General features: G+C 47.6%; 1 protein-coding gene across 1 annotated transcript in view; it reads right to left on the minus strand.

The window, feature by feature from the left end:
* LOC105517296 (chromosome unknown open reading frame, human C14orf159) overlaps positions 1 to 15,554 on the minus strand; it is a 99,895-nt gene that overhangs the window by 10,701 nt on the left and 73,640 nt on the right. The window contains exons 10-13 of the mRNA XM_011949796.1: positions 12,068 to 12,167; positions 8,798 to 8,946; positions 4,157 to 4,318; positions 3,500 to 3,625 (exon numbers count right to left, since the gene is read on the minus strand). Of these exons, the coding sequence (XP_011805186.1) occupies positions 3,500 to 3,625; positions 4,157 to 4,318; positions 8,798 to 8,946; positions 12,068 to 12,167 (537 nt within the window). The remainder of the gene's footprint in view (positions 1 to 3,499; positions 3,626 to 4,156; positions 4,319 to 8,797; positions 8,947 to 12,067; positions 12,168 to 15,554) is intronic.

Here is a 15,554-nt window from a genome sequence, read left to right on the forward strand (position 1 = left end):
TGCCTCCTGGGTTCAAGTGATTCTCCTGCCTCAGCCTCTTGAGCAGCTGGGACTGCAGGTGCGTGCCACCATGCCCAGCTAATTTTTATATTTTTAGAAGAGACCGGGTTTCACCATATTGGCCAGGCTGGTCTCACATCAGGGGCCCGTGCTCCCACATCAGGGGCTCGGGTGCAAGGAAGGATCAGGAGAAGACCCCTTAGCAGGGCCCAGCCCAAGGACCACAGGAGCTCTGTGTTCCAGAATCCAGTTTTGACCTTGTGATCCACCCACCTCGGCCTCCCAAAGTTCTGGGATTACAGACATGAGCCACTGCACCCGGCCTATTTTAATTTTTAATTTTTTTAGTGATGGGGTCTCCCTCTGTCCCCCAGGCTAGCATGATCATAGCTCATTGGGGTAGAACCTCAAACTCCTGGGCTCAAGTGATCCTCCTGCCTCAGCCTCCCAAGTAGCTGGGATTATAGGTGCACCTGACTGAGTTTTGATAAACCCTCTATGTGAGTCTGATTCAAGCTAAAGTTTGAAAACCCTTGCTCTAAACTACTTAATACACTGCTAATGACCATCAGAAAAAAAGGTTGAGGCAATAACCCTAGAAACCCACTCCAAAACACTCAACATGAAGGAACTCTCCCTTCTGGCTGAGCTGAATCCCCTGTGCCACATGGAAGTCCACCCTCAGGGGGCAGGAAACTGCCCTGTCACGCTGGATCACATGGCCTCTTCACGTGCTCAAAGATCACTCCCAAATCAGCCTCAGACTTCCCTTCTTTTTCCATCACAGGCCCAAAGGGCTTATTCCTCAGTTTTGGGACCATCTCCTTGGCTTTTCCCTGGAACCTGCTTGAGTTCTCCATGCAGTTGAAGAAGAATTGATGAAGGCCCTGCTAAGCTCTAGGTGCAGAGCACCACGAAAGAGAGGTCACTCCCGTCCAGGAGAGGAGGGGCTGTGCACACGGCCAGCCACGGGTCACTGTGAGTGACATGTTCATGCAGGATTATGGGAACATGAGGAGGGGGCACTCATTCTGACCGGTTTAGGAAAGATTCACAGAAAATGGGTCTTTTAATATGGGCCTTGTAGGTTGGGTAAAATTTTGCCAGAAGAGGGGTGGAGGAATGGGAGTAATTCCAGTTTAAAAAAAAAAAAAAAAAAAAGCTAACAAACAAAAACCCGCTTGGCTGGGCGTGGCAGCTCATGCCTGTAATCCCAGCACTTCGGGGGGTCAAAATGGGCAGATCACCTGAGGTCAGGAGTTGGAGACCAGCCTGGCCAACATGGTGAAACCCCATCTCTACTAAAAGTACAAAAATCAGGAGGGCTGGGTGGCTGGAGCCTGTAATCCCAGCTACTCAGGAGGCTGAGGCAGGAAAACCACTTGAACCTGGGAGGTGGAGGTTGCAGTGAGCCCAGATTGTGCCACTGCACTCCAGTCTGGGCAACAGACCAAGATTCCATCTCAAACAAACAAAAAATCTTTAGTGAGTACAAAGGCATGTGTTATGAAAATACAAGGCATATATCAAAATGTGGCAGGTAAAGACCATGTGCTAAAAATAATACTGTATTTTACTGACTTTAAGATGTACTTTTGTTACACTTACATCTCTGAAATTGAGATTACAGATTGAGATTAATTGTAATCTCAATTACAATTACAGATTGAGATTACAATTGAGATCTCAATTGAGATTACAGATTGAGATTAATTGTAAGATACTTACAATTAATAGTATCTTACAGTTATAATTGGTTGTGTTTTCCTTAGTAGTATGTAAATTATTGGTAATTATTGTCATCAATTACGTTTTTTTTTTTCTTTTTATAAGACAGAGTCTCACTCTGTCACCCAGGCTGGAGTGCAGTGGCACAATCATAGCTCACTGTAACCTGGAGCTCTTGGACTCAAGTGACCTTCCTGCCTTGGCTTCCCAAAGTGCTGGGATTTTTTATTTTATTTATTTTATTTTTTTTTGAGATGGAGTCTCGCTCTGTCGCCTAGGCTGGAGTGCAGTGGCGTGATCTCGGCTCACTGCAGGCTCCGCCTCCTGGGTTCACGCCATTCTCCTGCCTCAGCCTCCTGAGTAGCTGGGACTACAGGCACCCGCCACCACGCCTGGCTAATTTTTTGTATTTTTAGTAGAGACGGGGTTTCGCTGTGTTAGCCAAGATGGTCTCGATCTCCTGACCTCGTGATCTGCCTGCCTTGGCCTCCCAAAGTGCTGGGATTATAGGCGTGAGCAGCAGCGCCCAGCCTTTTTTTCATTTTTAAATAAAGACAGGGTCTCAGTCTGTCACCCAGGCTGGAGTGCAGTGGCACAAGCATAGCTCACTGTAACGTGGAACTCTAGGACTCAAGTGATCCTCTTGCCTTGGCTTCCCAAAGTGCTGGGATTACAGGCATGAGCCACTACGCCTGGCCATCAGTGACATCTTATATTGAATGGAATAGAGTATCTTCTTTGACTGAATATTTACAACATGTGGCGCTGTTATAAATGCCTTATGCAGACTAGTTCCTGGAGTCCTTATGAGAAGCTTGTGAGGTGTAAGTACTGTTATCTCCATTTGAAAACTGGGAAACAGATACAGAGATATCACTAAGCCCAGCTAATATTTAAAAAATTTTTTGTAGAGACAAGTTCTCGCTACATTGCCCAGGCTGGTCTCAAACTCCTAGCATCAAATGGTCTTCCTGCCTCAGTCTCCCAAAGTGTTAGGATTATATAGCTATGAGTCACTGCACCCAGCCTTCTCCTCTTAACATTGTCGTTTGCAGAGCAGAAGTTTGAAACTTTAGTGAAGTCCAGCTTATCAACTGTTTCTTTCATGGATAATGTCTTTGGTGTTGTTATCTAAAAAGTCATAATCAGTCAGACATGGTGGCTCATGCCTGTAATCCCAGCACTTTCGGAGGCTGAGGCAGGTGGATCACTTGAGGTCAGGAGTTTGAGACCAGTGTGGCCAACATGGTGAAACCCCATCTGTACTAAAAATATACAAAAATTATCCAGGTGTGGTGGCATGTACCTGTAATCCCAGCTACTTGGGAGGCTGAGGCAGGAGAATCGCTTGAACCCAGGAAGTTGCAGTGACCAAGATGGCACAAGTGCACTCCAGCCCGGGCAACAGAACACTCAAAAAAAAAAAAAAAAAAAAGAAGAGGAAGAGGAGGAAGAGGAACAGGAAGAGGAAGAAGAGAGGAAGAGGAAGAAGAGGAGGAGGCGGAAGAAAGAAGAAGAAAGAAGAAAGAAGAAAGAAGAAGAAGGAGAATGCCCTGGCCTACTTGAAAATGACTAATTTTTCCCTCCCCCTGATGCAAATGAGGGGATTATTCTCTGATATTCATTGTGAGAACTTGGTTGAGCGCCCAGAGGCAAAACTTACAAGAGCACGAGGGCCCTCAGACCACTGTGTCCCCTGGAGTTTTAAACTCTCATACTTGCCCGTACTGAGCCTCCAGCCATTTCTCAATTATGAAAAAGGTTTTCCCACCCCGGCACTGGTTCCCAAAAGGTCCCACTCCTCTCCAGACTATGATCATGAAGTGGGAGACAGCCTTTTTCGGGGATCTGCTAATTTTCTTGAAATTTGGGGTGAGGTCAAAGGAGGAGGCCAGACCTAGAAGGACCTGGACACAGGAAAAGTGGATCCTGTGGGAAAGGAGCAACAGTAGGAGGCGCAGGGAAGCCCATGGCAGAAGGAGGTGAAAGGAAAGGTGGAAAGTTTCTTGCATCCTCCAAACACTTACCAGATAATTTTCTTACTGTCCATGCAGATAAAAGCACAGATGACTCTCTTCAGAAAGGCCTTCCTGACCACTGGTCTGAAGTAGCCCTCCCATCACCCTCTCTCAGCTATCTGTACTATCGCCCCCAAAGCTCTCATTACTCTTTAGAATCATCTGATGCATTTATTCGTCAGGGCTCATTCTCTATCTCCCAGTCCTAGAATGGGAGCTCTGTGGAGTGGGGTCACTGCAGCTATAATCCCGGTGCTCAGAACATTGCCTGGCACACCGTAAATGTTTGTTGAATGACTGAATGAAAGGTCAGAGACTGAGCACCACCTCCCCTCCCTCCCCTGGTGCCCTCTGCACTACTCGCAGAGAAGAGCTTCTGGTCTGGTCAGACTCCAAGCCAGGTCCCTCACCCTGGGTAGCCGGCCGGACTGGGCGGCCATCAGAGTGCTCACCAGCAATGACGGCAAAGTCAGCCTCCACGTCGCAGGCGATGACATCCCCATGCCGTATATGCTTCCTCACAGCCTCCTTGACTTTACCCATTCCAAGCTCGTTGCCTCCATCACCGACTCCTGAAGGGAAGGGGAGCTGAGTCAGTGCCCGGGACCAGGGCAAAACGGGGAGGCCTGAAGCAAGGCAGCCCTACGTGTGCTTGTTGCCTTTCAGAAGGCAAATACGTTGGCTCTGGATATATTCTCAGACAACCAGGAGTTGTGTTTCTTCCCCTTAGGCCTTCTAGAAACTTCTTTAGTTAAAAATGAGTCCATGTTTGGAACATACCACAGTATGGGCATGTCCCCTTTTGGGTCACATTCTCCAGCCAAGATGGAGCATGTTCTATGCTCTTGGTGCCAGGCCCATGGGAGATGTGGGTATGGTGACACTCAGGACCTCCCTTCCAGTGGCTCTGGCTCACTGAGCCCCCTGGGGGATCTGGTGCAAAGTCAGTTCTAGAGCTTACTTTAAAGGCTTATCATAATCAGGAATACACACTCCAAGTGTGGTTAGTGAGCATTTGAAAGAGCCCATAGTCTTTAATTCATTGGTGAATTAATTCATTGATTTAATTCATTGGTGAAATGAATGGTGTTCAAGATCGGTGGATTGGCTAAAAATAACTAGCAGGTACTTCTACCCTTGTATGGATAAGATTTAAAAATCTAGTCTGGGTACAGTGGCTCATGCCTATAATCCCAGCACTTTGGGAGGCCAAAGCAGGCAGATCACTTGAGATCAGGAGTTCGAGACCAGTCTGGCCAATATGGCAAAACCTCGTCTCTACTAAAAATACAAAAGTTACCCAGGTATGGTGGCACATGCCTGTAGTCCCAGCTACTGTGGAGGCTGAGTCAGGAGAATCATTTGAAACTGGGAGGCAGAGGTTGTAGGGAGCTGAGATCACACCACTGCACTCCAGCCTGGGCAACAGAGCAAGACTCCATCTCAAAAAAAAAAAAAACAAAAAAATCTAGCAAGCCCTGAAGCATGTACCCTTTGAGGTGGTGCTGTAGATCTGGGGACCCAGCTCCTGTGTCCAGATATTTCTGGAGGATTCTGTAAACTAGATGTTCAACCCAGAGGGCTGGACTTCCCAAGCCTACAGAACAGGTACATCACTGTCTTTGTGTCTGCTTCTATAAAGGCTTGGAAGATGTGGAAGAATTCTCTCAGAGGCTAGTGTTCACTGTTGTGGGATCTAGATCTGATCCATCTCAAGCATCAGGGACTGGATTTGGCCAAAAGAATGACACAATTGTGAAGGACCAAACACCTTAGATTTATATCCTGATGGTTTTTTTCAGAATAGTTCTCTAGATCTATGATAGCCCACTGAATGAGGGGAATAACACCCACCATGTAACATTGTTATCTCGTCTATAGCTGTCTCTTTTTAGCATCTTATGAATTCCATCTCGTTTGGGCTTCACGTCCATCCTGTCATGGATATCGTGATCCTCACTGTACAGAGCTGGCAGTTCCTGATGGGGGCAGTACCTGGGCAGTCAGTGGAAGGTGGAGACTTAAACCCAGGTAACTTGATTCTCAATTGAGCACTATGCCCATGACATGGCAGTTGCTCATGGAATCTGAGGAATAGGGGGTTTGAAGCAGAAGAAGAGAAACAGGAAAATTCAGGAGGTAGCCTTGCTGGGCAGGAGGGTCTGGGGGGGCTACAGGAGGAGACTGGGCTCCTGAGGCCATGAGGAGGCCCAAGGATCTACAAAGGGGGTGGTTCGAAGCCATGAACAGCCAGCTCCACCTGCTTCCTCTGGGATCTTAGGGTTGTCACAGCACAGATGGGGGTTCCATTCTGGGCGTGGGAGGATGGGATTGCTCTAGCAGCTCCCTCAGACTCTGTTTGTCCCTGTAGCCACAGAGACCTCTTTCTTCCTTCTCCACTCTGAGAACCCCTCCCCCACAGACTGAGGTCCTCCGCCTGCCCAACCCGAGGGACAGGAAGCTGGAAGCCACCAGCACTGTGTGCACCACACCCACAGCCTCTTCTGGGAAAGGCCAGGGCGATTTGCAGAAACTTTCTAATCAGCCTAGAAGGCTCTCACTGTCTCATCAAAACCTCAAAAGCCAAAGGAGACTAATAAGTCTGGGAGACACTCGGAAACACGGAATGACAAACAAGACTTCATTACCCCAGGGCCTGGGACCCACCCAGAGGGAAGAAAGGTTCTCCTTGGGGCTTACACTAAACCTTTCAGCAATTCATAAAGGCATGATTCCCTGATAAAGGGCTGGGGCCCCAGGAGTCTGCAGTCTACTCCTAATGCTACCAGCAACACTAATTAGCTGGGCAATCTGAGAAAACCTCCTGGGACTCACCTTACCTGCCTCACAGGGTTTTCAGAGGCTTAAACACTACAATGAATGTGAAGCCTCTTGGAAAAGTACAAAGTTTTGTGCAAACACAAATTATCACATTATTATTATTTTTGAGACAGAGTCTCGCTCTTGTTGCCCAGGCTGGAATGCAGTGGCATGATCTCGGCTCACTGTAACTTCCACCTCCTGGGTTCAAGCGATTCTCCTGCCTCAGCCTCCTGAGGAGCTGGAATTACAGGTGCCCACCACCATGCCTGATTAATTTTTTTATATATTTAATAGAGACAGGGTTTTTCCATGTTGGCTAGGCTGGTCTGGAACTCCTGAGCTCAGGTGATTCACCTGCCTTGGCCTCCCGAAGTGCTGGAATTACAGGTGTGAGCCATCACGCCCAGCCCACATTATTATATTATTAACGATTGGAGGCCAGGCTCAGTGGCTCATGCCTGTAATTGAAACACTTTGGGAGTTCGAGACCAGGCTGAGCAATATAGTGAGACCTTATCTCTACCAAAAAAATTTTTTAAAGTTAGCCAAGCGGCCGGGCATGGTGGCTCACACCTGTAATCCCAGCACTTTGGAAGGCCGAGGCAGGTGGATCACGAGGTCAAGAAATCGAGACCATCCTGGCCAACATGGTGAAATCCCGTGTCTACTGAAAATACAAAAATTAGCTGGGCTTGGTGGCGTGCGCCTATAGTCCCAGCTACTCAGGAAGCTGAGGCAGGGGAATCACTTGAACCTGGGAGGCAGAGGTTGCAGTGAGCCAAGATCGTGCCACTGCACTCCAGTCTGGCAACAGAGCGAGACTTTGTCTCAAAAAAAAAAAAGTTACCTGTCAGGCCTCTGAGTCCAAGTTAAGCCATCATATCCCCTGTGACCTGCACGTACACATCCAGATGGCCTTAAGCAACTGAAGAGCCACAAAAGAAGTGAAAATAGCCAGTTCCTGCCTTAACTGATGACATTCCACCATTGTGATTTGTTCCTGCCCTACCGTGATCCATTGACTGTGACAATACACCCTCCCCGTCCTTGCGATAATGTACTTTGTGATATTCCCCCACCCTTGTGTATGTACTTTGTACTATACATTTTCCCCACCCTTGAGAAGGTACTTTGTAATATCCTCCCTCGCCCTTAAGAAGGTACTTTGTAATACCCTCCCTGCCCTTGAGAATGTACTTTGTGAGATCTACTCCCTGCCTGCAAAAAATTGCTCCTAACTCCACCACCTATCCCAAACCTGTAAGAACCAATGATAATCCCACCACCCTTCACTGACTTTTTTCGTACTCAGCCTGCCTGCACCCAGGTGAAATAAACAGCCCTGTTGCTCACACAAAGCCTGTTAGTGGACTCTCTTCACACGGATGCACGTGACATTACCCAAGCATGGTAGCACAGCCTGTAGTCCCAGCTACTCGGGAGGCTGAGATGGGAGGATTGCTTGAGTCCAGGAGGTGGAGATTGCAGTGAGCTGAGATTGTACCACCGCACGCCAGCCTGGGCAACAGAGTGAGACTCTGCCTCAAAAAAAAAATTGAAACACTAACCATATATTAATTTTTAAATTAACATGCTTCATAAAATAATATATGGTACATTCTGTCCTATATGACCAAAATAATATGCCATGCTTCAATTTTACTATTGATACTACTTTAATATTAGTTTTATTACTTTAGAGTCGGGCAAATAGAATACGTTTTCCCTCCCTTGCTTGTGGGGATGTTGGATTTCTAAATGGCGGTGTCATTAGTGTCTATACCAACCATAATGAACAAAAACTGTCTTTGCAGTGGAAAATGATGGTCCCCACATAACTCTTTCTGGTCATGTGTTCAATAGTCAATAAAAAGACACTTCGGCTGAGCACGGTGGCTCACGCCTGTAATCCCAGCACCTTGGGAAGCTGAGGCAGGTAGATCACTTGAGGTCAGGAGTTCAAGACCAGCTTGGCCAACATGGTGAAACCTCGTCTCTACCAAACAAACAAAAATTAGCCAGGCGTGGTGGTGCGTGCCTGTAATCCCAGCTACTTGGGAGGCTGAGGCAGGACAATCACTCGAACCCAGGAGGCAGAGGTTGGAGTGAGCCAAGATCGTGCCACTGCACTCCAGCCTGGGTGACAGAACAAAACTCCATAACAACAACAACAAAAAGATACTTCATGGGGCCACGTTCTTGGTGCATCCCCAGTACCCCATACTTACCAGTTGATGAGATTCCGGGAATCTTCTTCGCAGCAAGAAAAAGATCGTCAATGGGGTCAACCAAGTGCTTGATGTTCATCTTCCTTGCATTGTAGTAATTGCCATCGGCAGCCCTTCCAGCGCGCTCTATGGCCACCAGGTGGTCAAATCTGCCAGGAAGTAAAGGTCAGAGGGTCCTTATGGAGAGGTGGCTGCTTTGCTGGGTTCATGCCTTCTTGTGTTTGTGCGAAGGATGCTTCTCTCTTTCTTTGCTTCCTCCATTACTGCAGAACTTGGTGACACATCTACTCCAGGCCAGGACCTGTGCTGGAGGCTAGTCTATCAAATCAGTTTAAGATACAGCATTGGGGCTGGGCACGGTGGTTCATGCCTATAATCCCAGCACTTTGGGAGGCCAAGGCAGGTGGATCACTTGAGGTCAGGAGTTCGAGAACAGCCTGATCAACATGGTGAAACCCCATCTGTACTAAAAAATCAGCTGGGTGTGGTGGTGGGTACCTATAGTCCCAGCTACTTGGGAGGCTGATGCAGGAGAATCGCTTGAACCTGGGAGGTGGAGCTTGCAGTGAGCCGAGATTGCACCACTGCATTCCAGCCTGGGCGACAGAGTGAGACTGTCTCAAAAAAAAAAAAAAAAGTCCAGCATTGGAATCCTCAGCAATTTCTTTAGTAGGGTCAGAGGCTATAAAAGCAGGAGGCCAATGGTCAGGGTTGCTATGGGGGATGGGAACATTGCTGGTGCCCACCCAGATCCCCTTTGTCCAGCAGGGACCGCCAGGCCGAGAGGCTGAGAGTATTGCTGCTATTGGCCTGCCGCTGGCCCCTTCCAGGAACTTGTTCAGTTTACAGACACAAAACAGAAGGAAAAGGGCTCAAAATATAAAAGGAATGAGTCTAACACAAAGATAAACTTCTTTAGATAGAAACAGAGAAATAAGGGGCACAGATGGCATAGTGGTCAGATGCGGACTGCAGCAGATCATCATCTGGGTTCTGATTCCAGGTCCTCCTGCCACGGGCCTTGAGCAAATTGCTTACCCTTCCTAACCTTCATTTCTGCATCTGTAAGGTGACATGACCCCAGTGTCTACCTCACACAATGTTTGAAGGGAAAAACGAGAAAATGCACAGGAGACGCTTGTTATGAAGCCCTGAACCTACTTAGTGCTCAGTCAGTATTAGTTACAGTGATTATTGTTGCTATTGTTACTAGCAGGAATCCTGTTTTGACAATTCAATTTAAGAACATGCAGGCTGGGCACAGTGGCTCACACCTGTAATCCCAGCTCTTTGGGAGGCTGAGGCAGGCAGCTCACTTGAGCCCAGGAGTTTGAGACCAGCCTGGGCAACGTGGTGAAACCTCGTCTCTACTAAAAATACAGCAATTAGCCAGGTGTGCTGGCGTGTGTCTGTAGTCCCAGCTATCCTTGGGAGGCTGAGGTGGGAGAATCCCCTGAGCCCAGGAGGCAGAGGTAGCAGTGAGCCAAGATCACACCACTGCACTCCAGCCTGGGTGACAGAGTGAGACCCTGTCTCAAGGGGGGGGAAAAAAAAAAGGCAGGCACAGTGACTCATGCCTGTAATCTCAGCACTTCAGGAGGCTGAGGCGGGTGGATCACCTGAGGCCAGGAGTTCGAGACCAGCCTGGTTGACATGGTGAAACCCAGTCTCTACTAAAAATACAAAATATTAGCCAGGTACCATGGCGGGTGCCTGTAATCCTAGCTTCTTGGGAGGCCGAGGCACGAGAATCACTTGAACCAGGGAGGCAGAGGCTGCAGTGAGCCAAGATTGTGCCACTGCACTCTAGCCTGGGCGACAGAGCAAGACTCTGTCTCAAAAAAAAGAATATACGTATTGTACTTTTACATCTCTCTCAATCCTTCCAAGACAGTGTTCTTCAAAAATCTCAACTCTGCTATAAAAAATAGTATGGCCGTTCCTCAAAAAATTAAAAATAGAACATACCATATGTTCCAGCAATTTCACTTCAACTTGTGTGTCCAGGGGAAGTGAAAGACTCAAGAAGGTATTTGTCCACCCATGCTCATAGCAGCAGTATTCAGCATGGCCAAGAGCAGGAAGCAGACCAAGAGCCCACTGCTGGATGAATGCCAAAACATAATGTGGTATATACACACAAGTGAATGTTATTCAGCCTTCAAAAGGCAGGCCATTCTGGCACATGCTGCGACATCAGCTTTGAGGACATTATGCTAAGTGAAATGAGCAGCCACAAAAGGACAAATATTGGATGATTCCACTTACACAAGGTGCCTCGAACAGTCAAACTCATAAAGACAGAAAGTAGAATTGTGGTTGCCAGAGGCTGGGTTGAGGAGGAGATGGAGAATTATCTTTGAATGGAGCACAGACTTTCAGTTTTGCAAGATGAAAAGAGTTCTGAAGATGGATGGAGATGATGCCTGCACAGCAATGTGAGTGTAGTTTTATGCCACTGAAGTGTAAGCTTAAAAATGGTTCAGAGAGGCCAGGCACGGTGTCTCACACCTGTAATCCCAGCATTTTGGGAGGCCAAGGTAGGTGGATCACTTGAGGTCAGGAGTTCCAGACCAGCCTGGTCAACATGGCGAAACTCTATCTCTACTAAAAATAGAAAAATTAGCCAGGTGTGATGGTGCGTGCCTGTAATCCCAGCTACTTGGGAGGCTGAGGCAGGAGAATCACTGGCACCTGGAAGGGGGAGGTTGTAGTGAGCCGAGATCACACCACTGTACTCCAGCCTGGGCGACAGAGCAAGACTCCATCCCCCCATCCAAAAAAACAAAAAAGTTTGACCATAACACACAGTAAGAAATACACACACTTGCACGTACACAGTCTTATGAGGGAGTACTTACCATTACTATACAAGATATACAATGATGCTGTATTTCTATTTCATTTTCCAAAGGTGCTGGATACCTCAACTGAAATGATTTCACTATTATCTAACATGTCATGACCCATAGTTTGAGACTGAGAAACTTCTAGTCTTTTTTTTTTTTTTATGTCTATGTCTCCCCTCTATCAGGAAGATATGCTGTCCCTCTCCACTGGCCAGGGATCTGTTACTTCCAGAGATGCTCTGTGAGGCCCCCAGGACACCTTGAAACCCCCAGCTTCATTTGTTAGTCTGGTCCATGAGAACCTATCTTCCTTGGCTCATGGCTTCGTTCCCTCTGAAAGGCTCAGCTTTGCTGGCTAAGTTAAGGGTGCATATGGGCGTTTCTACTATCCGCCACTTACACTGGGATGGGACATACGTACCTAGGTGTTTGCGGGTCTCCGTCTTTGCACAGGAATGCCTGGGCAGCTTCCACTGATCCACCTTGGTAAGTTAATATTGGGATCGGCGTCTTGAGAACACCTTGAAAATAAAGGCAAGCGGGGCACACATCAGCTCTAGTGTTGGATTTTGGAAATTCACGTTAGCTTTTCAAAAGCTTCTTTGAAGGCTATCATTACTGTTATTGAACAACATCTAACTGTAGAACATGTTAGGTAAGCTGAGGCCACGACACACAGGATACTTAAGTTTACTTTTGGTCCTGGGTAAACTCTAGGGTTGACAGGGGTGGAGGGCAGAATTGGGCTAATACAGCCTATCAGATATGCTGCACGCAAGGTGCCCATAATACTGCGGGAACAGTGCCTGTTCTGGCCCACTGCCGTCATGAGGGCTGGGCACACATTTATATGCCCTTGGTGACAGTGCGCCAGCCCTCTGCTGCTTAGCACTCAATGTGAACACTCTGATTTAATTTTTACAATTCTATGTGATAAAAACCATCATGGCCTGGGCGCGGTCCCTCATGCCTGTAATTCCAGCACTTTGGGAGGCTGAGGTGGGTGGATCACGAGGTCAGGAGATTGAGACCATCCCGGCTAACACGGTGAAACCCCGACTCCACTAAAAATACAAAAAATTAGCCGGGCGTGGTAGGGGTGCCTACAGTCCCAGTTACTTGGGAGGCTGAGGCAGGAGAATTGCTTGAACCTGGGAGGTAGAGGTTGCAGTTAGCTGAGATCGCGCCACTGCACTCCAGCCTGGGCAACAGAGCGAGACACCATCTCAAAAAAAAAAAAAAGGAAAGAAAAAAACAAAAAACCATCATTATCCCCATTTTAAAGAGGAGGAAAACTGAGGCTCAGAGATGCCAAACAACTTGGGCAAGGCCATGTATATATGTCAGTTTCATAGCTCCAATTCTCACCCCAAATTCCCACCCACTCCCTACCTCCCTGCATACCTTCAGGGAAGGTCAAGAACAACTGAAGGAAATTCCCAGAGTCTGTGCCTTGGGTTACTTACTTACATTGGAGTGATTTCCAAAAGTGAATCAAAGTGAATTTGACTCTCAAAAATAGGAGTTTTTAATTACAAAAAGAACACATATTGTCGTAGAATACGTGGGAAATATACAAAAATCCCAAAATAAAATAAAATGAACTTGGTTTTCATTAACTGATCTATCTCACAGCAGGTTGGGGTAGAATCCCAGCATATTCACTGGCCAAAGACGAAGTCTCCACACAGAGGTTAAGACAGCAGGGAGCTGAAATAATTTTCATTAAAAGGCCAAATTGCTTTTACATTCTTCATCCAAATGTAATGGAAGTTCTGCAAAATCCAATATAGCAAATTCCACCTTCTGAGCTCCCATGAGGACGAGAGACAAGACCCAGATCTGAGTGGAGTCTGGCAGCCATCTCCAAGCCAGGCTGTCAAGTGAGCAGAGAGGGCAGAGTGACTTCTGGGAAGGGGGCAGCTGAAAATACCCGGCAACACCACTGTCCGATGGAAATGAGGGTTGGCCTGCGAGTGGTGCTCTCCACCGTTGCCAGCCCTTCCTCCTGAGGCCTTTCTCTGCTCTACGGAAACACAGCCCCTTACCTTTCCTCTGGCCTCAGCGCCGCTCCTTCTCATCTCCCTCGCTACCTGCTCCGCCCTTCTCCTTGTCCTCTTAACACTGGGAGACCCAGGACGCAATCCTGGGTCCTTTGCTCTGCCTCCATTTATTCCCACGGTGATTTCACCCAGTATCTTGACTTGGGAGCCCACCGACACGCCAACAGCCTCCCAATTTCTCCTTGCCCATGCTGCTCTCCTGAACCCTTTATATATCACTAAGTACCTCCTTGACTTCTCCACTGTGTGTCTGTCTAATAGACACCTCATACCTAACAGGGTCAAACATGCATTCTCCTAAAAATTATGGTAAAATACATGCAACATAAAATTTACCATCTTAGCCTATTTATTTATTTATTTATTTATTTACTTAGAGACACAGTTTTACTTTGTTACCGAAGCTTGAGTGCAGTGGCATGATCTCGGCTCACTGCAACTTCCACCTCCTGGGTTCAAGTGACTCTTGTGTCTCAGCCTCCCATGTAGCTGGGATTACAGGTGTGCGCCACCACACCTGGCTAATTTTTGTATTTTTAGTGGAAATGGGGTTTTGTTATGTTGGCCAGGCTGGTCTTGAACTCCTGACCGCAAGTGACCCGCCTGTCTCAGCCTCCCAAAGTGCTGGGATTACAGGCATGAGTCACTGCGCCTGGCCTGTTTTAGCCATTTTCAAGTTCAGTAGCATCAAGTATGTTCACATCGTTGTGCAACCATCACCCTTATTCATCTCCAGAACTTTCTCATCATTCCAAACTGAACCCCTGTACCTATAAGCAACTCTCCATTCCCCTCTCCTCCCAGCTGCTGGCAACCACCATTCTACCTTCTGCCCAATGAGTTTGCCTACTCCAGGCACGTCATGTGAGTGCAGTCATACAATATGATTGGCTTAATCCACTTCTCAAGATGTCCTCAAGGTTCATCTATGTTATAGCATGTGTCGGAACTTCGTGCTTTTTTAAGGCTGAGTAATAATTATCTACCACATTCTGTTTATCTATTCATCCATCGATGGGCACTTGGTTTGGTTCCTCCTCTTGACTATCGCAAATAAAGTGCTATGAGCATGGGGGGACAAATACCTCTGAGTCCCTGCTTTCCTTTTTTGGGGGTATATGCCTGGAAGTGGAATTGCTGGACCCTATGGCATTTGCTATTTTTAACTGTTTGAGCCACTGCCATCTGTTTTTGATAGCATCTGCACCATTTTACAATCCCTCCATCAGGGTGCAAATGTCAAACCTGGACTCTGGATTTACCCCTAAACATGCCAGTCTTTCCCATCTCGGTTCACGGCAACTCCATCCTTTCAGTTACCAGGCCGCAAACCTTAGAGCAAGCCCTGATCCTTCTCCTCACACCCATATCCCATCCATCTGGAAATCATGTTGACTGCAAAACAGATACAGCATCTGGCTACTTCTCACAATACCCCCTGCCCTCTGTATCTGTACCTTGTGTCTCTTTAGGTTCCTTTGAAACCAGAACTTGAGACTTGGGTGCAGATGGTCTCTTGGGAGATGGTGCCAGGAAGCATGTGGGAGGAAGAGGGAGAGTGAGGCTGGGAAGGAGGGAACATGCACCTTCAAGGTTGCTGCTCTAGGGAGTGGGGCCTCAGTTCCACTAGGACCTGTGTGTCTCCAAAAGACAGGGGACAGGTCACTTAACCTCAGGTCCTGTCCCCCAGGGGTTGAGGGTGCCCTGAAGCCATCAGCCAGCGGTTCCACATGGCTTTGGAGAGGCCCTGCAGGGCCCTAGCTTGTGGCAGGGCCCAATCGGGTCAATGTGACTCAGAACTTCCACCGCAGTGGCAGCTGAAATCAGAAATGGGGTTGAAGGGAT

Source organism: Colobus angolensis, unplaced genomic scaffold (genome assembly GCF_000951035.1).
Source record: "Colobus angolensis palliatus isolate OR3802 unplaced genomic scaffold, Cang.pa_1.0 Scaffold3, whole genome shotgun sequence".
In the NCBI taxonomy this organism is placed as follows: Eukaryota; Metazoa; Chordata; class Mammalia; order Primates; family Cercopithecidae; genus Colobus; species Colobus angolensis.